This window comes from Acytostelium subglobosum (assembly GCF_000787575.1).
Source record: "Acytostelium subglobosum LB1 DNA, scaffold: scaffold13, whole genome shotgun sequence".
Taxonomy (NCBI): domain Eukaryota; phylum Evosea; class Eumycetozoa; order Acytosteliales; family Acytosteliaceae; genus Acytostelium; species Acytostelium subglobosum.
Genome location: NW_012236520.1, coordinates 517230 through 544655, shown reverse-complemented (window position 1 = coordinate 544655; position 27426 = coordinate 517230). Strand labels below are relative to the sequence as shown.

Sequence of the window (27426 nt, the reverse complement as noted above, 5' to 3'; positions counted from 1 at the left end):
ATTGAATAGGAATAATACCAAAGTAGTTATAAAATACTAAAATATTATTATTAGGTTAGTATTATTATTATCCCGGAGTATTATTATTATAACTTACTACAAATAAAAGTACTAGTACCCTTCTAAAACTAGCATATATACCAAGTAATGATGCAATAATATCTGCACTAAATGATACAAATAGATACCATGTTATAGTTCTATAATAAAATGAGAACATTATTGTTATTAATGTCTTTAGAGAGTTTGGTAATTAGAAGTTAGTCAATGAATGATTGAATGGGAATATTAATAATAATAATTATCATACCAATTTAGTAAATATAACAATTTGTAATGCGAATCCATGTCTACCAATACCATCATGTAATTGATCTTTTATAAGTATACGATATAGATTCCTCATCACTTCCATTAGATATAGATATCCAACAACATAATACATTATTGATTAAAATAATACTGATGTTTTTGATCGATTGATTAATTAATTTATTGATTGATTGAAAGAGAGTAAGAGTGAGAGATTAGAGTCATGAGGACATGACATCAGCTGAGAATCGCATGTTCACCACCATCAACTCAACTTCCGTGTCCTCCCACACTGCGGACATTCAATCAAATCAATCAATTACATTAGGGGGTGAGTGTGGAGACGGACATGATCAAGATGAGGTAGATAGTATACTCAATATACCACTTCTGCCAATGTTAATTATGATCGTGGTTGATTGATTAACCCACACCCTCACACTAGTATTTATCTAACACTGATCAACCAATCAATCACTATACCTACTTTAGGAAATCGAATTGATTGTGTGTTGGGGTGATTCAAACACACTTGTCAATGTGATCAATTATGTAAGTTGTCATTGGATATAAATATATAAATGGATAAATAAGTCTCCAATAAATATTATTATTGAGTGTATGATTGATCATCCATCAAAGATGGATTGTTTGAATTCAATCCCATAATATAAGTGATAACAATCTATTCAAACTGTGTGTGAGGTGAAGTTGAAAGTTCATTGACTAAAACTTCATAATCATTATTACAACTTGTACAAAAACATAACATATACATAAATATACAGAATGTTCTTCACAGGAAATAGACAAGTCCTGATTGAAGGTGGATCAGGTACAGCAGAGCAACAGCAACAACAACTTCAACAACAACAAATACATCAACAACAACTACAACATCAACAACAACTACAACAGCAACAACAACATGTTAATTCAATGATGCAACAACAACAACAACAACCTCCTCCATCATCACCTTATGGTGTGCCACAACCTGATCTTTCAATGATGCAACCACCTGGCATGCGTCAACAGCCTGGCATGCCTAGACTACCAATGATGCAACCTCCTCCATTCCCCATGCGTATGCCAATGCATATGATGCCACCTCCTCCACATCATCCACATGCCGCAGCCTACTCAATGGGTATGGGTCCACCAATGATGCCAATGCCAATGGACCCATATACACAATCAATGATGCAACAACAACAGCAGCAGCAGCAACAGCAACAGCAACAGCAACAGTCACAACAACAACAACAATCTATTCAATCAATCAACTTGGCAAGCAGTGATCGTATACAAGTACAACAGACTACAGCACAACATCACCATGACTCTAGTAGCATCATTAGTAATAATAATGACTCTTCATCGAGTGGAGGCAACAACAAGAGAGGAGGCAAACAACCAGCACCAAGTCTGTCTGATATATTTGATGATCTTGCAAGTCGATTCGTCATCAATATACCCTCTGAAGAGCTAGAGTCATTCGAACGTCTACTATTCCAAATTGAAGCGGCAGCATGGTTCTACGAGGACTTTTGTCGCGAGGAGCATCCATCCCTCCCAAAGTACTCCCTCTCAGAGTTTACAAAGAACTGTATGTTGTCGTTGGCCAATCCAATCCAATGAATGAATGAACTAACATCATCATCATGATAGTCTTCCAACATTGTCCATTCTTACAACCTCACAAGAATCAGGTGGAGGAGATATTAAAGAAGTTCTCAGAGTACAAGACTAGGGTACCAGTGTTTGGCGCGATAATACTCAATGAGAACTTGGACAAGGCATTGTTTGTCAAAGGATTCAACTCTTCAAGTTGGGGCTTTCCCAAGGGTAAAGTGAACAAGGATGAGCCAGATGAGGACTGTGCAGTACGTGAGGTACTGGAAGAGACTGGATTTGACATTGGACCATATCTCAATCCAAGACACTATATTGAGATCATCATCAAGGAACAAAAGATCAAGCTATTCATCATCTGTGGTATATCAGAGGATACATCATTCATTCCAAGGACAAGGAAGGAGATTAGTGTATGTATACCGACCAACCAACCAACGGACATCAAGAACTAATGTCTCTGTCTTCCTCTCTATCCTTAGAAAATCGATTGGTTCCTAATTGAAGACTTGCCAACAACCTTCATCAAGAAGAACCCTCTTGGACAGCCACAACAACAACCACAACAGACTGGTACTCTCAAGGATAAGTACTTCTTTAGGTCCATTCCATTCTTTATGTATGTAGTTGTAGCTTGGAACCAACATCCAAGTCGTTCAACCCTTAACCCTTTCCCCAACCCTTACCCTAACCTTTGCCCTTATACAACATCCCCAACACAGCAAACTAAAGAAATGGATAGCCACAAGAAAGTTAAAGAGAAACAAGGCCAGAGGAGGAGATGATACAATGATGTCTCCAGCACAGACAACACCAAAGGTACAAAGGAATATGCTTGGAGGTGGCTCCACCAGTATGAACTCTCCACATGGAGGTTATCCAAGATCACCTCCAGTGTCACCAAGAGCACATGGTAAATCATTGGAAGCATTATACAACACATCTTCAATGACACCAAATAGGACTCCAACCTCTACACATCGTAGTACTACTAGTAGTAGCAGTAGTAGTGGTAATAGTGGAACGACAACTATACGGACATCATCATCGGCAGCAGCATTAGAACAACAACAATCACTATATCCACCACTACCAGCCAATTACAAACCATTGTTCAAGGTTGAGTTTAACAAACAAGAGATGGTCCAATGCTTCAACAGTTAATAAACCAATGATGTATATCATCTTTTGAATGAATGATCATGTAATAAGAATAAGAGAAAGGGAGGAGACACAACTACAATGTAGTTGGAATGATGATTGTAAGGTTCAGCGTACATGTTCGCATGGAATGACACATGTCTGTTTACTTCTTGTTCAAGGTGACCTCAACGTCAACGCCCATCTCGATGGAGATTGAGTTGGAGTTCTGTTGATTGAAAGAGAGAGATAATGAGTTGTGATTGAAATGTCAGTAACTGTCATGATCGCGACGAACTTGTGTAACTTTATCAATACATACCATCTCCTTGAGGAAATCGGCGGTGGACAAGATGTGGATGACACGCTTGTGGATTCTCATCTCGAAACGATCCCAGGTGTTGGTACCCTCACCACATGGTGACTTACGGGTAGTAAGCTTCAAGACGCGGGTTGGCATACGGATTGGTCCCTTTGCTCTGACCTTCTTCTTCTTGGAGAGATCGATGAGGTCGGAGGAGACACGCTCCAAAGCCTTTGGGTTGGTGGAGGTCAGGGTGATGGAGATCTTGGTGGTCTCCTGGACTGGAGCCTGCTCTCCCTCGACTTTCTTTGGTGGTGGCATCGACATGTTTGATTCCTTGTTTTGTATGTACTTGTATCGAAACAGCTGGTGAATGACAAAAGGAGTGAGTTTCAACTTTCACTCTCCTTCATCATTCTTTCGCTTGCGTGAAGCAACATTGTGTGTGTTTGAAAAAATAATTCAAAATAAAATACTAAAAATTCAAAAGAAATTGGTTCAAAAACTAATGGTAACGTTACACTCTTTCAATGATCATAGTGAAAGTTATAACTTTATTATTTCTTTACTTAAATGGATATATTTTGGTTGATGATATATAAATAGTAATATGTTATTGTGTGTAGATCACCATAATGATAATATCTCCATAGGTCGTCATTATTTGTTGTGTGTGTGTGTGTGTGTTTGAATGCATGGAATGAGGGCAACTTGAAATCCAACTTCTTATTCAATTCTTCATCATTCACTTTATTACATTGTTATATATTATATTACTATTTAGAGATAATAACAACAAAGAAGAGAGGATGAAGATATATATTAAGGGTATGTTGATCAAACAAATCAATCAATCAAATCAAATTGAGAACCATAATAATATCTTACACAATTGCATAATTACTATCTATTACCTTAGGTATAACTGAACGTACAGATAAAAGAGATATTGAAGACTTTTTTGGAAAGTGGGGACCAGTGTTTGATATTATTAGACCTGGATATGGTGACTTTGCATTCATCGAGATGAAGTATGAGAGAGACGCTGTAGAGGTACTTAGACAGCGTGATGGATTCATCGGAGGAGCACGTGTCATTATTGAGCGTGCAAAGGATGATCGCTACCCACGTGGCGGCGCTGGTGGCGCCGGTGGATTCGACCGCTCCAGAAGATCACCACCCAGAGACTCAATGTGCTACAACTGTCAACGTGTTGGTCACTTTGCTCGTGACTGTCCAGAGCGTCCAAGGAACCCAGCCTACGCAGACACTCGTGGTACTCGTGTTGGTGGTGATAAGGAAAGATATCATCCATATGGTGGTGATTCAGATCGTTACAGGTATGTAGTAGTTATATTAGTTGTAAAGTGTACACCAATGATATATATTAACATTCTAATATACACCAATACTACAACAGAGGAGATGAAAGAAGAGAGGAAAGAGAGAGAAGAGATGATAGAAGGGATGATCGCGATAGGTTTGACACTCGTGATAGACGCGACGACAGGAGACCTGACGACAGATACGTTTCGGATCAGAGACGTGACGAGAGGAGACCAGAGGACAGGTTCGACGACACTCGTGATAGACGTGACGACAGGAGACCAGCAGACGACAGGAGACCAGAGGACAGGTTCGAGGAGCGTCCACGTGGCTTTGAGTCTGGCGGCGCAGACAGACGTTACGACGATGGTGGTTTGGCTGATAAGCGCGATGATCGCGATCGTGGAGAGGACCGCTACCGTGACGAGCCTCGCAGAGACAACTTTGACGACAGACGCAATGGATCTGGTGCCAACAATGGAACCGCTGGTCGTTCCCCAATCAGAGACGACGCTCGTAGCCCGGAGCGTGCTCCAAGGAATGATTCACCAAAGGACCGTTCTCCATAACCTACATACACACACGATGTTTTAGTTCCCCCAAGACCTAGAACTCACTAACTCCCCCAATCCACATCCTTAATGCAGGAGTCCAAGTGGTCGAGCAGCAGCAGCACATCAGCATCAACAAGTAGAGAAGAAGAAGTTATATTGTTATCATCATCATCATCATCATCGTTCAAGTACGTTCAATAATACATGGATACAAACAAACAAACAAACATATTGGTCTATTGGGTATAATAATAATACCCAACGATTGGTGATGTCAACAACGTGCACTTACGCTGCTGGCGACCCACCATCTCTTTATTGGCCTGGATGGAGCATCTCACACACGCAAGCACATACATCATGGCTCGTGGTGGACTCACAACAAACATGGAATGGTCGTGGTCTTGGTCTTGGTCTTGGTCTTGGACTTGGCCTTGGTCGTGGGTTGGTTGGTCCAGACGAGAGAGAGAGAGAGAGAGAGAAGTATTGAGTTCATCACAACTTCTGAAGACCTGATTGTTCTTGATACTTTGAATAGAAGTCGATCATGTCATTGGTGATACCCTTCTTTGCCTGGCCAATAGCAGCCTCAAAGTGGAGCATGGTCACACGTTCAGCATTTAGGTCCTCCTTCATGGCACATATCGATGCCTCCTTGCAGATGGCAGCAACCTCTGCTCCACTGAATCCATCAGTCTGTATTGTATATGTTTGTAGTGTTGTCAGTTAGTTTGATCAAGTCTAGTGTGCCCATGCCCGAGTCTTGGTCTGTTCACACAACACATACCATTGTAGCCAATCGATCAACATTCACATCATCAGTATGTGGAACCTTCTTTAGATGGATGTTGAGTATCTCCTTCCTTGAATCAAAGTCTGGTGGCGAAATATATAGTATACGATCAATTCTACCTGGTCTCATAATGGCTTTGTCCTGTCGTGTGTATGTGTGTCAGTGTCAGGTGCCATTGCAACAGTCAACAACAACATCCATATACTTACAATTAGATCAGGTCTATTGGTTGCAGCTACGATGGTAACATTTGTCAATGGTTGCATACCATCCATCTCGTTCAACAGTTGACTAACCACTCTCTCCACTGCTCCACTGCCCTCTCCACTACGACTCACTGCCAGACCATCCATCTCATCAAAGAACAATATCGATGGTGCATTGCTCCTTGCCTTCTTAAAGATATCTCTAACAGCACGCTCTGACTCTCCAACCCATTTGCTTATCAACTAATGAATGTTTACAACAATGTTAGTATGATGTAAGTTATCTCTTTACGTTACGCTACATACCTCGGGACCTTTGACAGCTATAAAGTTCAAACCAGACTCTGTTGCCAAAGCTTTGGCCATCAGTGTCTTGGAGCATCCGGGTGGACCATAGAGTAGGATGCCCTTGGGTGGCTTGATACCCATTCTCTGGAATGCCTCTGGATGCTTCAAGGGCCACTCGATGGCCTCCTTTAGCTTCTCCTTGATGTGATGTTGTCCACCAATGTCTGACCAATAAACCTTTGGAATCTCAACAACAACCTCTCTCATTGACGATGGTTTGATCTCTGTCATTGCCAATAACATATCATCATATGTTACATTGATCATTTGTTTGATTTCCAATGATAATGAAGTTGATGATGTTGTCAGCAATGTACCAAATATATCTGATGTTGATGTAGACGTTGACGATGAAGTAGTTATACGATGGAAACATTTGAGTGCCGACTCTTTGCACAATGATTCCAAGTCTGCTCCAACGAATCCATGTGTACGGGATGCAATGTCAGTGACCTCTTTGGTAGTGAGTGTGTTTGGTATACGCTTGAGGAAGATCTTGAGGATCTCCTCACGATTCGATGCATTTGGTATACCAATCTCTATCTCTCTATCGAATCTACCTGGTCGTCTCAATGCCGAATCGATTGAATCCGGTCTATTCGTACAACCAATCACAACAACCTTGTTTGCCGTCTCAATACCATCCATCAATGTCAACAGACATCCAACAACTCTTTTCTCAATCTCTGATGAGTTCTATAAAGGGTAGGAAGTGTTAGACATTACGCGTCAATCAATCAAATCATTGATACATTACATCATCTCTCTTTGGACACAGTGCATCTAGTTCATCAATAAAGATGATTGAAGGTGACTTTAGACTGGCCTCTCTGAATATACCTTGCAATGTCTTCTCTGTCTGTCCATAGTACTTGTCAAGTATGTCAGCTCCATTGATTGTAAACAAAGTAGATTCAATCTCCTTTGATACAACTCTTGCCAACAATGTCTATGTTATTGATTGATTGGTTGAACGAGTGAGATTGATTGACCCGAGTCGAGTACATTGATGATGTACGATCATTCATTCATACCTTTCCTGTACCAGGTGGACCGTATAAGAGTACTCCACGAGGTGGCTTGATACCAAATTGAGACAGTATATCACCTTTAAAGAATGACAACTCAATCAATTCCTTGACCTGTTGTACTTGTTGTTGAAGTCCTCCAATTGATCCATATCCAATACTACTGCCACTACTACTACTTGTCGGTTGAGTAGTAGTACTAGATGGTTGTTGTACAACAGCAGAAGATAGAAGTGGTGTGGCAGATGACTGAGCCAATGTGAATGTTGTCTTGTCTGTTATCTTGAATATCGCATTGATGTTGATGTTGTTATTATTGTTGTTGATTGATAACTTATTCTTTAACAATGTACCAATGTCATTATCATCACCATTATCTTGTTGGTTCTTGGACAACAATCTAAACTTTGTATTCCTGCCTCTGATGGTCGCCGTGAATATATTGTTGGCAACAAAGTATGTACCAGTGAGTTGTGCCACCAACAACGATGTCAACAATCCATATGAGCTCAACTGTGTAATATAATCATTGGAGCTGATCGTTAGACATTCCACTGTTATATTGATTGCGTCCAAGCAAGGATACAAAGTATCAATCTGCAGTTGTTGTATGTTTGAAGGCAATGAATGCAGAGGTGATGTGAACAACATAACTGTACCACCAAGTACGCACTGACAGTTCTCTCTTTGATTAGCATCTAGTTGTATATCTACGTGTACATCACCGCCAAGGGTAAGTATGTAAGCCAATGCGATTGATCACTTTGATTGAACGTACGATTTGATTGAACCTTCTTTGAGGGCCATGTCACAGCCACTGTGATGTTGTGATCAGTAATGATATGTTGTACAACATCTTGCTGTTGTTGTGATGATTGAATAAACACTATATCACCAATGGTTATGTTGTGTTGTTGCATTGTCCTAACATTTAGATATATTGCAGATCTTCGCTTTGACAGTGTCTTTGATGATGGAGGTTGATCAATGTCCTCCACTATCAACTTGATCCCATTGCCTGTTGTCATTGTATGAGTAATACTACAACTGCTCGATGTTGTTGAATAAAAAGCTGAGATTGACCTCGTCCTCGCTCTTGCAATTGAGCAACTTTTGTTATTTTTTCAATTCTTTTGCAACAAACTCATTCATTCAAAGAGATAATACATAAAGAGATAATACAGAGATCATCATGGATAGTTTACCAATAATAGTTATAAGATCAATATTTGATTATTTAGGTTGTCAAGATGATATTGACTGTGTATGTTTGGGTATGACTTGTAAACGATTGTTTGCAGAGATACACAACAAGAGACAATTACAACTCAAAAAGATTGCATCAAACGATTTAGGTGGCGTTACATTGTTGCAGAACTCTGATGTCGAGATGATCTACAATGCTCGTTGCTTTAAAACCGAACTCCCACCTACATTGACACACCTCGAGGTTGGATACAAGTTCAGAATGTTCAAGTATTCCTTCCTGCCCGATTCACTCACGTCACTTAGGATAAACAGTTGCAACTTGATTGGTAGCATAAACTTTGGAATGTTGCCAACATCACTCAAGACTCTTGATCTGGACAAACATGTTGAGAACTACTCGACGGGAATGAATGGAAAGATGCCTTCATCAATCACATCATTGTCACTGGGTAGTGGATACAATTATGACATTGTGCCGGGTCTACTGCCGCAATCACTCATATCATTGACTCTGGGCACTGGGTTCAATCAACAAATACGCGTTCGAGTACTCCCTCTCACATTGGAGACACTAATCATTGGTGATCAATACAATCATGAGTTTGGATTGGGAGTGCTGCCCTTGTCACTGACAACACTGTCATTTGTCACATACTCATCGTACAACAAAGAGTTCTTGCCAGGAGTGTTGCCTGACCGTCTACAATCACTCAGTCTTGGAGCATACCACAAACAGAAGTTTAGAGTTGGATCACTACCGGCATCGCTCACCTTCCTATCGTTGGGCACTTTGAGTACATTTGCCTATGAACGCCAGCTCGAAATCGGTTCACTGCCCACATCACTTCAGACCTTGGTTGTTGGAGAAGGCCTCATTCAATCTTATACACGAGGCATTCTACCCAACTCTTTGACCTCACTCTCTATGCCCATGAATGAGGCCAGCGTGATCGAGCCAGGTGCACTTCCCAACTCCCTCAGATCCCTTTCCCTCAGCAACAGACCAGTGATCACAGTTGGAATGCTGCCCAACTCGCTCCAATCACTCTTCTTCGTTGGTAGATTTGACGTTGCCGTCCCTGTAGGGGCACTGCCAGAGTCATTGACCGAGTTGTCATTTTCAGGTTGTCCCACTCTCGTTCATCAATTCGCTCCTGGCATGTTACCATCATCAATCAAGTCATTGACAATGAGCAGCACATACATTTACTCGTTCAAACATGATACTCTACCCTCTTCCTTGACATCACTCAAGTTTGGTCGTACCTTCAACGGTGCATTCCCATCCGGTATGCTGCCGTCAACGATAACCGAGTTGGATCTGGGCGATTCGTACTCTAGTCCACTGACGGCCGATGAGCTCCCATCATCACTCACATCGCTCAGAGTCCGCGACTCATCCGTGACATTCCCAAGATTGGAGAGACTAGAGATCAGATCGTTGGATAACATCAAATCGATCAAGTGTGATTATATTGGGTCACTGGTTATCAGCAGTAATATTGATAGCAAGAAGAAAGACAGTAAATGGCCATCGACCAATCAACACTTTGGATCATTCACCATTGGCAGCAGATCACACACTTCAACGACCGATCCCAAGCATCGAGCAGTACATATCAAGTCACTGATCAAATCGATACCAAACGCCGACTCTTACAACATACACAGCCAAGAGTGGAGTGTTCAACTTCGCAAGACTGATCAATGGAATACAATCATTCTCATCAGTACATTCAATCGTCTAAAGGACAATCAAACAATCACCAACAAGAAGAGAATACTGTTCTTCACGTTGGACAAGTCTGGAGAGTTGGTGGCCACATTGGAGGATGAGATCAATCGATTGAAGAAAGAGAATGATCGACTCACCAATCAGGCAAAGCTTATGGAGGTGTCAACAAAGACAGATCAAGAGAACAATAGATTGAAACAAGAGATTGATCAACTAAAGAACAAAGTGGAGCGATTGGATCAAGAAAAGAATGAAGAGACAAAGAAGTTTGAATCAGTCAGCAATCAACTCAATCAATATTTGAAGGAATGGGAGATCAATGTTGTTGTACCAACACCATCCAAACCTGTTGCCAAGAGTACAAGAAGAAGGAAATAAACATATCATGTCAAACCCTAACCCTCGCCTCTCCCTAACCCCCTACCCTTACCCTTGCCCTCACCCTTCCCCTCGCGCACTTCATTTTTTTCAAACATTTGTTGTTCAACTATTTTCATTAATTTGTAAAGAGATACATACATTAATACAGATACAGATACAGAGACAGATACAGATACAGGTACAGAGATAATCATGGATAGTTTACCATTAATAGTTATTAGATCGATATTTGATCATTTAGGTAGTCAAGATGATATTGATTGTGTTTGTTTAGGGATGACTTGCAAACGATTGTTTGCAGAGATACACAACAGGAGACAACTACAACTCAAGGTTACACCAAAAAAAGGTATCAGTGGTGTAACATTGTTGGACAACTCTGATGTAGAGATGATCCACAACCTTGTGGGGGCGCCTCGGAACCTCCCACCAACATTGACACATCTCGAGCTTGGTCCCAAGTTCAGACTGATCAATCATTCCTTCCTGCCGCCATCGCTCACATCACTCAGGTTGAAAAGTACAGTGCACTATAGCCTGAGGTTTGATCAGTTGCCACCATCACTCAAGACTCTGGAGCTTGGTGATCATTTCAAAAAATATTCACCGGAATATGGTACGATGCCACCATCTATCACATCATTGTCACTGGGCAATGAGTTCAATCAAGAGTTAGAGCCAGGCCTCCTACCTGCGTCACTCATATCGTTGACTCTGGGTGTCAAATTTGACCGACCAATAGGCCAGCGATCACTTCCCCTCACTCTGGAGACACTAAATATTGGTGAAGGCTATAGACAGGAGTTTGGATTGGGAGTGCTGCCATCATCGCTCACCTCTCTCTCATTCCACGAGTATTCAATGTACAAATTAGAGTTCATGCCTGGAGTGTTGCCAAACGGACTGCAATCATTGACACTTGGACAGCATTACAACATCAAGTTTAAAGTCGGATCACTCCCAGCATCACTCACACGCTTGGTATTGGGCCATAAGAGATGTTCATATTATAATCAAGAGTTTCAACCTGGTGTACTGCCCGCTTCACTTCGCACATTGGCTGTGGGCCATTCATTTATTCAATCGATTCAACGAGGCGTTCTGCCCAACTCTTTGACCAACTTGGATGTACCCTTGTTTTCTGGCCGAGTTATCGAGCCAGGTGCACTTCCCAATTCACTCATAACATTGAATATCAGCGTCAGACCAGTGATCACGGTTGGAATGTTGCCCAACTCACTCCAAACACTCTACATCTCCAATGACCTTTATGGTGGATTGCCTGTGGGCGTACTTCCAGAGTCATTGACCATGCTATCGCTCGAGTATTGTCAATCTTTCAATCTTCCAATTGCACCTGGCGCGTTACCATCGTCACTAAAGACATTGATAATGAGTCTATCATACTATCACCCAATCGTACAAGGTACTCTACCATCATCATTGACATCACTAAAGATGTCTTGCATCAATCAGAAATTCAAACCTGGAATGTTGCCATCGTCGATCACCACATTGGACTTTGGCAGCTCGTACTCCTGTAAACTGACTGCCAAAAAGCTGCCATCATCACTCACATCGCTCAGAATTTGTGGTTCACCCCTGACCTTCCCAAGATTGGAGAGACTTGAGATCAATACCTTGGATTGCATCTCATCGATCAAGTGTGATTATATTGGATCACTGGTCGTCAAAAGTAACATTAATGACAAGAAGCCTAACAGTGCGTGGCCATCGACCAAGCTACACTTTGGATCATTCACAATTGGCGATCGATCATTTCATGCAACGACGGATCCCAAGCATCGCGTACAGCAAATCAAGTCGCTGATCAAATCGATACCAAACGCCGAATCTTACAACATACACAGCAAAAACTGGAGTGTTCAACTTCGCAAGACTGATCCATGGAATACAATCATTCTCATCAGTACATACAATCGTCGTCGAGAGGAGGATGATGAACAATCAGTCACCAAGAAGAGAATACTATTCTTGACCATTGACAGGCCTGGAGAGTTTGTGGCAGGATTGGAACAAGAGATCAAACGTTTGAACCAAGAGATTGACCAACTCAAGTGTAAAGTGGAACAATTGGTTCAAGAGAAGAAGGAGGATAGCAATAAGTTAGAGTCAGTCACCAATCAACTCAATCAATGTTTGAAGGAATTGGAGAACAATGTGGTTGTACCTGCAGGAGTAGCTTCACCAACCAAGCCTGTTGCCAAGAGTACAAGAAAAAGGAAATAAACATATCATCATATCAAACCCTTACCCTAACCCTTGCCCTTTCCCTTACCCCTTACCCTTTCCCTCACCCAAACCCTAACCCTTGAATTTAATTATCTTTCAAACCTACTTTCATTCTTTCTAAAGTCAAAGAGATACAAAGAAATAATGGATAGTTTGCCATTAATAGTTATAAGAGTGATATTTGATCATTTAAGTAATCAGGATGATGTTGATAGTGTATGTTTGGGTATGACTTGCAAACGATTGTTGGCAGAGATACACAACAAGAGACAATTACAACTCAAGACTCTACCATATAAAGGTATCAGTGGTGTAACATTGTTGGAAAACTCTGATGTAAAGATGTTCTACAACGTTGAGGACATACCTTGGAACCTACCACCTACAGTGACACACCTCGAGCTTGGTCCCAAGTTCAAAATGCCTTTTGAGCTCTACCTGCCTCCATCGCTCACATCACTCAAGGTGAATAGTAGTAAAGGGCACCATTGCTTGTTGTTTGATCAGTTGCCAACATCAATCAAGACACTGGAGCTTGGTGATCATTTCAAAACCTATTCAGAAGTGTCAAATGGTAGGATACCAACAACAATCACATCATTGTCTCTGGGCAATGTGTTCAATCAAGATCTGCTGCCCAGCCTCCTTCCATCATCACTCATATCATTGACGCTGGGTGATCGATTCGACCAACGCATTGGCGAACGATCACTTCCACTCACATTGGAATCATTAATGTTTGGCAAAGACTACAATCATGAGTTTGGATTGGGAGTGTTGCCATCTTCACTCACCTCTCTCTCGTTCCATGAATACTCATTGTACGACAAAGAGTTCATGCCTAGAGTGTTGCCCAACCAACTTCAATCATTGACATTGGGAGAACACTATAATCAGATGTTTAGAGTTGGATCTCTCCCGCAATCAATCTCGTACTTGTACTTCTCCTCAATGATCCCTGCATATAATCAAGAGTTTAAACCTGGTGTACTGCCTGCATCACTCGAGACATTGATTATTCTTGGCCAAACATTCAAACAATCGATTAAGCGAGACGTTCTACCCAACTCTTTGACCCGCCTGATGATTCCCATGAATGCTGGCCATGTGTTTGAACAAGGTGCTCTCCCCAACTCACTCACATGCTTGACTCTCAGCGCCAAACCAGTGATCACATTGGGAATGTTACCATCATCCCTCCAATCACTCTTCATCTCAGATGACTTTAATGGTGTCATCCCTGTGGGCGCACTGCCAGAGTCATTGACCAAGTTATCGTTTGAGGGTTGTACAAGAACTCAAACTCATCCATTCACTCCTGGCATGTTACCATCATCGCTCAAGACATTGGTAATGACTAATTCTATCGTTCAAATGTTCAAACAAAATACCCTGCCAGCTTCATTGACAGCACTAAAGTTGTATAAACTCACATCGCCAATTCAACCAGGAGTGTTGCCATCAACGATCACCGCATTGGACCTGAGCGATTTTTATTCCTTTGCACTGACTACTGATGAGCTACCACCAGCACTCAAAATGCTCAAAGTTGGCGGCTCATCCGTGACATTTCCAAGATTGGAGTTGCTAGAGATTGGTTCGCTGGATCCCATCACATCGATCAATTGTGATTACGTCAAGGAACTGATGGTTGACAATAACTTTGATAGCAAGAAGACAAACAATGCATGGCCTTCGACCAAACAACACTTTGGATCATTCACCATTGGCAGCAGATCATACAGTTCAACGATCGATCCCAAGCATCGTGTGAAGCATATCAAGTCACTGATCCGATCGATACCAAACAGCAACTCTTACAACATACACTGCAAAGGGTGGAGTGTTCAACTACGCAAGACTGATCCATGGAATACAATCATACTCATGAGTAAATACGATGGTGGTGGTTGTCCAGGCGCAGACGAACAACAACCAATCACCAAGAAGAGAATAATGTTCTTCACGTTGGACAAGTCTGGAAAGTTGGTGGCCACATTGGAGGATGAGATCAATCGATTGAAACAAGAGAATGATCGACTCAACACCACATATACTAAGCTTATTGAAGATGCAAAGATGAAGGAGTTAGGAATCAATTCAGATGACGGTGTGAACAATAGATTGAAACAAGAGAATGATCAACTCAAGTGCAAAGTGGAGCGATTGGATCAAGAGAAGAATGAACAGTCCAAAAAGATAGAGGCAGTCAACAATCAACTCAATCAATATTTCAAGGAATGGGAGATCAATGTTGTACCTGCAAGTGTGACACCACCACCATCCAAGCCTGTTGTTGCCAAGAGTACCAGGAGAAGGAAATAAATATGTCATCAGGTCAAATCCTTACCCTAACCCTAACCCTCGCCCTCGCCCTCGCCCTCGCCATTGTGAACCCGCCCTTTTCTATTTAATCATTCATTCATTTATCACATATATTTACAGAGATACAGAGATCATCATGGATAGTTTACCATTAATAGTTATTAGAGTGATATTTGATCAATTGAGTATCAAAGATGATATTGACTGTGTATGTTTGGGTATGACTTGCAAACGATTGTTTGCAGAGATACACAACAAGAGACAATTACAACTCAAGGTTACACCAAAAAAAGGTATAAGTGGTGTAACATTGTTGGACAACTCTGATGTTGTGATGGTTTACAGCCTTGTGAGCATATCTCGGAACCTCCCACCAACATTGACACATCTCGAGCTTGGTCCCAAGTTCAGACTGATGGACCATTCCTTTATGCCGCCTTCGCTCACATCACTCAAGTTGAAAAGTGTATTACACTATAACTTGAGGTTTGATCAGTTGCCACCATCACTCAAGACACTGGAGCTTGGTGATCATTTCAAAAACTATTCTGAGAATACAAATAGAAGGATGCCAGCAACAATCACATCATTGTCATTGGGCAATGTGTACAATGACGGTCTTCCCTCAGGCCTCCTCCCTTCTTCACTCAAATCATTGACGCTGGGTGCTCGATTCGACCAACGCATTGGCGAACGATCACTTCCACTCACATTGGAAACTCTTAGGTTTGGAAGGAGCTATACACAAGAGTTTGGATTGGGAGTGCTGCCACCATCACTCACCTCTCTCTCGTTCCATGAATACTCATTGTACGAGAAAGAGTTCATTCCAGGAGTGTTGCCCAACCAACTTCAATCATTGACACTTGGAAAGGAATACAATCAGATTTTTAGAGTTGGATCACTCCCGCCAGCACTCACTCACTTGTCATTTTTGAGCTCCATAGAATCAAAGTATAATCAAGAGTTCCAACTTGGTGTACTGCCCGCATCACTTCAGACATTGACTCTGGGCCATACATTCAAACAATCGATTCGACGAGGTATTCTGCCCAACTCTTTGACCAACATTGATTTGCCCATGAATGGAGACCAAGTGATCGAGCCAGGTGCACTTCCCAACTCACTCATATCCTTGACTCTCAGCGTCAACCCAGTGATTAGTGTTGGAATGCTGCCCAACTCACTCCAATCACTCTACATTACATCTCGCTTTGCCGATGTCATACCTATGGGCGCACTTCCAGAGTCATTGACCAAGCTCTCGTTTGAGGGTTGTCTCTATCTTGATCATCCAATCACACCTGGCACATTACCATCATCACTCAAGACATTGACAATTATATACATTCACCCAATCATACAAGGTACTCTGCCATCTGCGCTGACATCACTCAAGTTAATTAACTTCAACAGGATAATCCAACCTGGAGTATTGCCATCGTCAATCACCGCATTGGACCTGGGCCACTTGTATGCCCATTCACTTACTGCCAAAGTGCTCCCATCATCACTCACATCGCTCAGAATTGGTGGTTCACCCTTGACATTCCCGAGACTCGAGACACTTGAGATTAGTTCTTTGAAACACTTCACAGAGATCAAGTGTGATTATATTGGATCACTGGTTATCAACAGTGGCATTGATAGCAGGAAGTCAAATGGTACTACACCATGGCCATCGACCAAACAACATTTTGGATCATTCACCATTGGCAGCAGATCACACAGTTCAACGACCGATCCCAAGTATCGGGTGCAACATATCAAGTCGCTGATCCGATCGATACCAAACGCCGACTCTTACAACATACACAGCCAGGAATGGAGTGTTCAACTTCGCAAGACTGATCCATGGAATACAATCATTCTCATCAGTACATACAAATGTAAAGAAGATGAACAATCAATCGCCAACAAGAAGAGAATACAGTTTGTCACTTTGGACAAGTCTGGAGAGTTGGTGTCAAGATTGGAGGATGAGATCAATCGATTGAAGAAAGAGAATGATCGACTCACCATCACCAATGCAGAGTTGGTAAAGTCGAGGACCAAGACGGATGATGTGAACAATAGATTGAAACAAGAGAATGATCAACTCAAGTGTAAAGTGGAACGATTGGTTCAAGAGAAGAAAGAGGAAAGCAAGAAGTTAGAGTCAGTCAGCAATCAACTCAATCAATATTTGAAGGAATAGGAGACAAAATGTTTTGTATCTTCAGAAATGACTCCATCAACCAATACTGTTGTTGCCAAGAGTACAAGAAGAAGGAAATAAACATATCAAGTCAAACCCTTACCCTTACCCTAACCCTTACCCTCACCCCAGCCCTTTGAACATCAACACACATTTCAACTTTTCATTCATTTGATGAATATACAGAAAGAGATACAGATAAACAAATAATACAGAGATATAGAGATCATCATGAATAGTTTACCATTAATAGTTATAAGAGTGATATTTGATCAATTGAGTATCAAAGATGATATTGACTGTGTATGTTTGGGTATGACTTGCAAACGATTGTTTGCAGAGATACACAACAGGAGGCAACTACAACTCAAGGTTACGCCAAAAGATGGTATCATTGGTGTAACATTGTTGGACAACTCTGATGTAGAGATGTTTCACAACCTTGTGGGCACGCCTCGTAGCCTTCCACCAACATTGACACACCTCGAGCTTGGTCCCAAGTTCAGATTGTTGGACCAATCGTTCATCCCTCCATCGCTCACATCACTCAAGTTGAAAAGTACATTTCACTATAACCTGAGGTTTGATCAGTTGCCACCATCACTCAAGACACTGGAGCTTGGTGATCATTTCAAAACCTATTCAGAAGATGCAAATAGAAGGATGCCAACAACAATCACATCTTTGTCACTGGGCGACATCTACAATGACCCTCTTCTGCCAGGTCTCCTCCCTCCATCACTCATATCGTTGACTCTGGGTGCTCGATTCGACCAACGCATTGGCGAACGATCACTTCCACTCACATTGGAAACACTAAAGATTGGCATGAACTATACACAGGAGTTTGGATTGGAAGTGCTGCCACCATCACTCACCTCTCTCTCATTCGATAGATACTCATTGTACAACAAAGAGTTCATGCCAGGAGTGTTGCCCAACCAACTTCAATCATTGACACTTGGAAAGCATTACAATCAGATGTTTAGAGTTGGATCACTCCCGCCAGAACTCACTCGCTTGTCAATTTCGCAAACCTATGATTCAAAATATAATCAAGAGTTCCAACCTGGTGTACTGCCCGCTTCACTTCACATATTGACTCTGGGCCATTCATTCAAACAATCGATTCGACGAGGTATTCTGCCCAACTCTTTGACCGAAATTGAGGCACCCATGAATGGAGACCAAGTGATCGAGCCAGGTGCACTTCCCAACTCACTCATTTCATTGACTATCCTCAACAGACCAGAGATCACTGTTGGAATGCTGCCCAACTCACTCCAATCACTCTACATTACAGAACAGTTTCCCGGTGTCATCCCAGTGGGAGCACTGCCAGAGTCATTGACCATGCTATCGTTTGACAGTTGTACCATTATTAATGATCCAATCCAACCTGGCACATTACCATCATCACTAAAGACCTTGAATATTGGTCCTTACATGCACCGGATCAAACAAGGTATCCTGCCCTCTGCTTTGACATCACTCACGTTTATTGGCTGCAACAAGGAATTCCAACCTGGAGTGTTGCCATCGTCAATCACCGCATTGGACCTGGGCCATTCGTATGCCCATTCACTGACTGCCAAAGAGCTCCCATCATCACTCACATCGCTCAGAATAAGTGGTGCACCCTTGACATTCCCAAGATTGGAGAGTCTTGAGATCAGTTCAATGAAATACTTCACAGAGATCAAGTGTGATTATATTGGATCACTGCTTATCGATTGTAGCATTGATATCAAGAAGACAAACAGTAAATGGCCTTCGACCAAACAACATTTTGGATCATTCACCATTGGCAGCAGATCACACAGTTCAACGACCGATCCCAAACATCGAGTGCAACATATCAAGTCACTGATCAAATCGATACCAAACGTTGACTCTTACAACATACACTGCGTAGACTGGAGTGTTCAACTTCGCAAGACTGATCAATGGAATGCAATCATTCTCATCAGTACATACAGATGTATAGAGGATGAACAATCAATCACCAAGAAGAGAATACAGTTCGTCACTTTGGACAAGTCTGGAGAGTTGGTGTCAAGATTTCAAGATGAGATCAATCGTTTGAAACAAGAGAATGATCGACTCACCATCACCAATGCAAATCTTATTGAGGATGGAAAGAAGGTAGGGTCGAGGACCAAGACAAACGATGTGAACAATAGATTGAAACAAGAGAATGATCAACTCAGGTGCAAAGTGGAACGATTGGTTCAAGAGAAGAAAGAGGAAAGCAAGAAGTTAGAGTCGGTCACCAATCAACTCAATCAATATTTGAAGGAATGGGAGATCAAAGTAGTTGTACCAACACCACCAACCAAGCCTGTTGTTGCCAAGAGTACAAGAAGAAGGATATAAACATATCAAGTCAAACCCTCAACCCTTACCCTTCCCCTTGCCCTAGCCCCAACACTTCACTTTTATTGCTTCATTTGATTTCATTCATTTCATTCACACATTCATTCAAAGAGATACAGATAATGATACAGAGATATAGAGATTATGGATAGTTTACCATTAATATTAATAAGAACGATATTTAATCAATTGAGTATCAAGGATGATATGGATTGTGTATGTTTTGGTATGACTTGCAAACGATTGTTTGCAGAGATGTACAAGAGACAACTACAACTCAGTGTCGCGCCAACACAAGGAATCAGTGGTTTAAAGTTGGACAACGATGTCGAGATGGTATACAACCTTCCTCGCTTCACTAAAAGACTCCCACGTACACTGAGGCACCTCGAGCTTGGTCCCAAGTTTATGATGTTTGAACAATCCTACATGCCTCGATCACTCGTGTCACTCAAGATTGCTGGTGTTAATATAATCAATGGTAGTTTACACTTTGGAAACCTACCCTCATCGATCAGGACTCTAGATCTGGGCAACTATTTGATCAGAATGAATGATTGCTTGCCATCATCAATTACATCATAGTCACTTGGTTGTAAATACGACCATGTTATTTTGCCAGGGCTCCTCCCATCATCACTCATATCATTGACGTTGGGTGATCGATTCAATCCAACATTGAGCGAACGATCACTACCTCGAACATTGGAAACACTAAATATTGGTAAAGGATTCACCAATTCGATTGGATTGGGAGTGCTGCCCGAGTCACTGACAGCATTGTCGTTTGCCAGACGTTCATTGTACAAAAGCGAGTTCTTTCCTGGAGTGTTGCCCAGTGGTCTACAATCACTCAGTCTTGGATCACTCCCGCCATCACTCACCTACCTGTCATGGGGAACGAGCGGTTCATCGAACGCACCATCTTTTGAACACCAACTTGAACCCGGTGCCACTTCCCACAGCACTTAGGACATTGGATCTTGGAGATGGTCTATTTCAATCATATCAACGAGGCACTCTACCCAACACATTGACCGTACTGAGTGTGCCAATGAATGAAGGCCGACCGATCGAGTCTGGTGCACTCTCCAACTCACTCATATCCCTATCGCTCAGCAACAGACCAGTGATCACAGTTGGAATGTTACCAAACTCTCTCCAATCACTCTTCATTTCAAATGACTTTAATGGTGACATACCTATAGGGGCGCTACCACCTACATTGACCGAGTTATCATTTGAGTATTGTAACCAGGTGTTCCTTCATCATTCAATCACACCTGGCACATTGCCGTCATCAATCATGACATTGACAATGAATCGTTCATACAATTACCCGATCCAACATGGTACTTTACCCAAATCATTGACATCACTCAAGTTTGGTAACGGTTTCAAATCTCAATTACAACCTGGAGTGTTACCGTCATCAATCACCGCATTAGAACTGGGCCAATGGTACTCCTATCCACTGACTACAGACCAGCTACCATCATCACTCACATGACTCAAAGTTTATGGCTCACCAGTGTCATTCCCAAGATTGGAGAGCCTAGAGATCAGATCTTTGGGTGTCTTAAAATCGATGAAGTGTGACCATATTGGGTCAATGGTTGTTGAATATGGCATTTCCATCTATCAAACAACATTTTGGATCATTCACCATTGGCAATCGAACACTCAGTTCAACGACCGATCCCAAACATCTAGCGCAACACATCAAGTCATTGACCGAATCTATACCAAACGTTGACTCTTACAATGTACTTTGTAAGGAGTGGAGCGTTCAACTTCGCAGGATTAATCAAAGGTACGCAATCATTCTCATCAGTACACACGATTGTCAAGAGGATGAACAATCAATCATCAAGAAGGAAATACAATTCTTTACTTTTGACAAGGTTAGAAAGATGATGGCAATAATCGAGGATAATAAGACCAAACAATGGAAATCAAGACGTAACAAGAGGCATAGATTGAAGAAACAAGGGATGAATCATCAACTCAATAAATATCATTTATAAAGTTGAAAACCCTTGCCCTACCCTTACCCTCGCCCTTGCCCTCACTCACCAACTCCCACCACAGTTCTCATTTTCCATTGTGAAGAACAAGTAAGGTGTTTATTCGATAACATTATCATAACTAACATACTTATATACACATATACATATACATATATACATACATTTAAAATATAAAGTTAATACTATGTTAAATCTTGGTCTTATCACGGTGTAACAATCAACAGCAGCAGTAGTAGTAGCAGTGACAATGGTGGCACCAGCACACACTCGCTTGGTGGATCGCAGCGATCGATCATCGAGCCAACCAATCAGTCATTCAGTACCCAGCAGCAGCAGCAGCAGCAGCAGTGGATACACTAATCGATCCGCGAGTCAACCTGTCAGTCAGTCAGTGACTAGTAGTAGTGGATTAACTAATCGATCTGCGAGCCACTTCTTTAACTCCTTCATCCTTCCACGTTTGTTATCAAGTTTAAAATGATGTTCCATGTCTTAGTTGACACCTATTAGTCGAGTTGTATATCTTCCATCGAGCAAACCTACCAGAGATCAAGGCCAAAGGTATATATACACCTGCTCGAAAGGAGTAACCAAACACATGATCAACAACTTACACCATCATATCCCAACAATAGTGAAGACATCCATTCAAAAGCGACATGGTATCTCCAACCTTGTTCAGGATTGTATCCAGGAGCGTTTGGCCATCCTTGCTGTGAGGAATGACTGGTTTCAACACCTATGACAAACAATCTTGATGTTGTTGATATTGCAAACAGGATCCGATSRWTGATGACAAAGCTACCACCGACTACACACTTTGAGTACTCCATTGCTCCACTACCAACAATGTCAAACACAAGCAACCACAATAGTAACAACGATGAATGTCTACTATTAGAGGAAATGGAGATTGACACATCAGACAGCGAGCATTGTGTCAACAACACCAGAAACACCAGCAACACCAGCAGCAGCAGTACTACTACAACAACGACCACTACAAGCACTACAACGACCACGATTCATTGCCTCTACCATCACCTACCTGAAGCCATCTATTTGGTCGGATCGCTTGACCGCCTAATCAACATTGCACCAGAAGGAAGGCACTACGTCAATAAGTTGGTATTGGAACGCAATGCCAACGGTACCATTTGTAGTTGTGTCAAGTGCAGCTGAAGCGCGGCAACGTCATCAAACAGACCATCGGACAATTCCCACCATCCATTTCCTAGCGAGACATGAATGGACAACAGTGATGGCGAGCAAACACAGACCGGTACCATTGAACATGCGCTTGTTCCAATGATGGAGGATGTGCCACAGTTGCAGGACACATCGATGCTGCTGTGGGAACACACACTATTACAATGATGGCGACAAAGTCTATGTGATGTCGATTGAGGTAGACGTTGGAAACTGGCACAGTCAAGTCATCTGATTACGATGAGCAAAATGAAGTGATTTGATCAAGGAACAGATAGTCAGTTGACTGTAACGTGTGCATTGCCACTGCCTACACTCAACAAGATGACAGCAGGATCGAAGGAGCCGAAGTTCTTGTCTTCATGAACTATGACAATGGAAAGACTGGGCGATTCTACAGAGGAACAGTGGAGAAGTTTATGTTACAGCGACACAAGAGGACCTTTGAGGTGTTAATGTTACCTATCGGTTAAGATGGAGTACTTGACAGGTTGATGGATTAGTACAACAACATCCAAGATATGTTATGAGGTCTATCACGTTCTGGCATCACATTATCCAACGAAGTTACGGCCAAGTATAACAATGACATCACAGAGTTGGAAAGCGGCACCGCAATAGACAAACACCAAGATATAGAGTCGGCAGAGAGGACACAAGATGGATACATTGGTGCGACAACATGTGAAACATATTTATAATTCAATAAATGTGATGTTGATCGATTAAAAATGATAATCGTTGTATGATTGATTGAATGATTGACTGATGGATTAGTATGACATTGAGCTCGAGCAATTAAGGTCTTCGCATTGTTCATAGATAGTCTGTCTACAACTGTTTGTCCAGATTTTTCTGTTCAACGAGTTAGGTATTGTCTTTCTTCCCAGTCTACCATAACGTGGCCAAATATTCAGGTGGAGTATTTCAAAGGTAATCAATCGCTCAATCTATGAGATTAATGACAACGTCGATAGAGAAGGCAACTTGGTTCCTGGAGACCACTCATACGTTGCACTTCCAACTCCACCAGGGCAATCGAATTCAGAGAACACTGTCAAAGGATAGAACTCTATCTTCGCTAATCGACACTATCAGATACTTTACTTTTACATCTCTCATTTAGTTTGGAACCCAATTCCATTACTATCTATGAGATCATTGTGTAAGTCGATGTGGACATACTCCGGATGCAACGTGTTGGCATGCACTGAAATTTCTTTTCAATGATCAGTGCAAATAACCCCCATTCCTGATCAGGTGTGTATCACGGGAAATACTTTTTTGTAAAAACTGTTGTCCAGGACACTGGACCCTGGACACTGCCAAAAGTAGACAGACCCTATGGATCCTCTGAATAGTATCATTTAGTTATTAGAACATCACTCCATTAGTTTACACTCCCGGACTGATAATTCCTGACAATTAAAGGAACGATCAAGTCTCCCTGGTTAAGAATATCTCAACTAAATAATTAACAATATAATGTATACTCTTATTCCAAAGAAAAAATATTCGATGGATATAAATAGGATTCAGTATAACAAAATAATAATCAGAATCAGTCCAATAATAATAATAATAATAATATATAATAATAATAATATTACTAATAATTTTCTAATTTTTTTTTATATATTAGAGAAGAAAAATGCAGTTTATTCCAAAGAGTTGCAAAGGTATTACTAAAAATTGTAACAAGCAAGCGGACAAAAATATTACATCCAAGAGTAGTCAGTCACTTGATTGGATACAGGCTTTGCGAGGTATTGCAGCATTGTTAGTAGTATTATGCCATGATCAATTCATCTTCATGAGTACACCAATATATGCATGGAGCTTGATATATCTAAGACCGGGTGCAATGGGAGTCGACCTGTTCTTCCTGGTCAGTGGATTCATCATGGTGTACACCACCCGTTCATCAGATGGTTCACTCAAATATGTTGCAACATTCCTAATCAAACGATTCGCTCGTATTTGGCCAGTGTTTGCTATTATCTTTGCCATTCAGATGATCTTCACAGTGACATTCCTACGTGAATCATCTTTCTTGGTTACTCCACTAAAGGCCAACGAAGTTTTTAAAACTTTATTCTTCTATCCTGTCAACCCCAAAGATGCTCCATACTTTGGACAAACATTTGGACTCGCCTGGACGCTCAACTTTGAAATCTACTTCTACTTGATATTCGGACTTTCAATGCTTGCCCGTGGTCAGCGATACACAGCACTCATGTTTTGGATTGTGATCACTCTTGTCTTGTTCCCAATCATTCGAACTGGTAATTGGTCTCTTCTGCCTAACTATACAGACGACATGTGGTTTGGATACATGAATCTGATGTGCAATCCGATCATTTGGGACTTTGCTGTCGGAATGTTTGGTGGATTCCTCTATATGTCAACATCAATCAAGAACAAATGGTTCTCTGCAATGTTGATCCTTTGCAACATCGTCTACCTCATTTGGTATGCCCGACCATCTCATTCCTATACTCATGGACTCTCACAATGGGGTGGTCCATTATCGACTTTGTTCATCATCATGGCTCTCACATTCAAAGAGCATCCACCTTATATTCCTCGTTTCCTCCTATGGCTTGGAGACGTCTCTTTCTCATGGTATCTTCTCCATTTCGTGGCCATTGATATTGTAAAATATTTCTTCAGGTTGGCAGGAGGCGACTTCTCAAACTCAGGTACTGCCGTGGCTGATTTTCTCATTGCGCTTCCCGCTGGCCTTGCACTGGCCTACCTATCACACAGATTTTTGGAACAAGGTCTATCAGAGTGGATAAGGAACAAGTGTACCTCCTTTATCAATAGGATAACAAAATCTGATACTGATGATGAAGCTACACCGGGTGATACATACCTTAGTCTGCCCATCTTGGATTCAAATGGAGACAATAACAAAGTAGATCATGATGAGATTGATATCAAGGATAATCATTTCAATGGATTGGAGGACCATAACATTGGCGTGGAGTTGAGCAAGATACAAAGATATTCACCTTTATCCCCTGATAATTAACTAGCCTCAAGATCACAAAGCCAACCAACTCAATAAATATCATCTGTAAAGTTGTATTCCCATATCCTCACCCTTGCCCTCACTCACCAACAATTCATCCTTTTCAATCATTAATTAAAATTCATTCAATCACACAAAGAGATAGAGATAGATACTTTGATGAATAGTTTACCATTAATAGTTATAAGAGTGATATTTGATCAATTGAGTATCAAAGATGATATTGATTCATTATGTTTGAGTATGACTTGCAAAAGATTGTTTACAGAGATGTACAACAACAGGAAACGACAACTACAAATCGATGTTGCACCGAATAGTATCAAAGGAATATCATTGTTGCCCAATGATGAGATGGTCTACAACCTTTCTCACTTTACAAACAGACTCCCACCAACATTGAGACACCTCGAGCTTGGTCCCAACTTCAATCAGCTTGACCAATCCGACCTGCCTCATTCACTCACATCACTAAAGATTACCAGTACCAAGATTAAAGGGGACTAACACTCTGGAAGCCTACCCTCATCACTCAGGACTCTAGACATGGGCGACTATCCGATCGGAATGATTGAATGCTTACCATCATCAATCACATCATTGTCACTTGGTTGTAAATACGAGGATACTATCTTGGCAGGCTTCCTCCCATCATCACTTATATCACTGACGCTGGGTAATCGATTCAATCCAATCTTTAGCAAACGATCACTACCTCGAATATTGGAAACACTAAACATTGGTTCTGATTTCGATCATGAAATAGGATTGGGAGTGCTGCCCGAGTCACTGACAGCATTGACATTTGCCGCATACTCATTCTATAACAAAGAGTTCTTGCCTGGAGTGTTACCAAGACGTTTACAATCACTCAGTCTTGGGTCACATTACAATCAAAAGTTTACAGTTGGATCACTACCGCCATCACTCACCTATCTATCGTTGGGCACAAAGAATACATTATATAACCAACAACTTCGTCCTGGTGTACTGCCCACATCTCTTCAGACCTTGGATCTTGGAGATGG

General features: G+C 41.5%; 10 protein-coding genes across 10 annotated transcripts; 8 read left to right on the top strand and 2 right to left on the bottom strand.

The window, feature by feature from the left end:
- Window positions 1-1101: 1101 nt before the first annotated feature.
- SAMD00019534_068920 (hypothetical protein) lies at window positions 1102-3111 on the top strand (the record flags this gene model as incomplete). The annotated part of the gene is made up of 4 exons (XM_012898004.1): window positions 1102-1921; window positions 1984-2360; window positions 2430-2566; window positions 2670-3111. The coding sequence occupies 4 exons, from the start codon at window positions 1102-1104 to the stop codon at window positions 3109-3111; spliced, it is 1776 nt and encodes a 591-aa protein (XP_012753458.1).
- Window positions 3112-3253: 142 nt separating this feature from the next.
- On the bottom strand, window positions 3254-3718 carry SAMD00019534_068910 (hypothetical protein; the record flags this gene model as incomplete). Its single annotated transcript, XM_012898003.1, has 2 exons — window positions 3254-3316; window positions 3410-3718. The coding sequence occupies 2 exons, from the start codon at window positions 3716-3718 to the stop codon at window positions 3254-3256; spliced, it is 372 nt and encodes a 123-aa protein (XP_012753457.1).
- Window positions 3719-4200: 482 nt separating this feature from the next.
- SAMD00019534_068900 (hypothetical protein) lies at window positions 4201-5286 on the top strand (the record flags this gene model as incomplete). Its single annotated transcript, XM_012898002.1, has 3 exons — window positions 4201-4219; window positions 4311-4731; window positions 4812-5286. The coding sequence occupies 3 exons, from the start codon at window positions 4201-4203 to the stop codon at window positions 5284-5286; spliced, it is 915 nt and encodes a 304-aa protein (XP_012753456.1).
- Window positions 5287-5766: 480 nt separating this feature from the next.
- SAMD00019534_068890 (hypothetical protein) lies at window positions 5767-8039 on the bottom strand (the record flags this gene model as incomplete). The annotated part of the gene is made up of 6 exons (XM_012898001.1): window positions 5767-5967; window positions 6059-6205; window positions 6274-6513; window positions 6577-7314; window positions 7376-7567; window positions 7653-8039. Coding segments are annotated over 6 exons (1905 nt in total), but the record flags the coding sequence as incomplete, so codon positions are not given.
- An 857-nt stretch (window positions 8040-8896) lies between these two features.
- Window positions 8897-10968, top strand: SAMD00019534_068880 (hypothetical protein; the record flags this gene model as incomplete). Its single annotated transcript, XM_012898000.1, has 2 exons — window positions 8897-8920; window positions 8983-10968. 2 exons carry the CDS (start codon window positions 8897-8899, stop codon window positions 10966-10968), a joined length of 2010 nt encoding a protein of 669 aa, XP_012753454.1.
- Window positions 10969-11247: 279 nt separating this feature from the next.
- On the top strand, window positions 11248-13221 carry SAMD00019534_068870 (hypothetical protein; the record flags this gene model as incomplete). Its single annotated transcript, XM_012897999.1, has 1 exon — window positions 11248-13221. The coding sequence occupies one exon, from the start codon at window positions 11248-11250 to the stop codon at window positions 13219-13221; it is 1974 nt and encodes a 657-aa protein (XP_012753453.1).
- A 231-nt stretch (window positions 13222-13452) lies between these two features.
- SAMD00019534_068860 (hypothetical protein) lies at window positions 13453-15549 on the top strand (the record flags this gene model as incomplete). The annotated part of the gene is made up of 1 exon (XM_012897998.1): window positions 13453-15549. One exon carries the CDS (start codon window positions 13453-13455, stop codon window positions 15547-15549), a length of 2097 nt encoding a protein of 698 aa, XP_012753452.1.
- Window positions 15550-15769: 220 nt separating this feature from the next.
- On the top strand, window positions 15770-17746 carry SAMD00019534_068850 (hypothetical protein; the record flags this gene model as incomplete). The annotated part of the gene is made up of 1 exon (XM_012897997.1): window positions 15770-17746. One exon carries the CDS (start codon window positions 15770-15772, stop codon window positions 17744-17746), a length of 1977 nt encoding a protein of 658 aa, XP_012753451.1.
- Window positions 17747-18067: 321 nt separating this feature from the next.
- SAMD00019534_068840 (hypothetical protein) lies at window positions 18068-20116 on the top strand (the record flags this gene model as incomplete). Its single annotated transcript, XM_012897996.1, has 1 exon — window positions 18068-20116. A coding segment is annotated over one exon (2049 nt), but the record flags the coding sequence as incomplete, so codon positions are not given.
- Window positions 20117-25174: 5058 nt separating this feature from the next.
- Window positions 25175-26021, top strand: SAMD00019534_068830 (hypothetical protein; the record flags this gene model as incomplete). The annotated part of the gene is made up of 2 exons (XM_012897995.1): window positions 25175-25833; window positions 25931-26021. The coding sequence occupies 2 exons, from the start codon at window positions 25175-25177 to the stop codon at window positions 26019-26021; spliced, it is 750 nt and encodes a 249-aa protein (XP_012753449.1).
- Between the last annotated feature and the right edge of the window lie 1405 nt (window positions 26022-27426).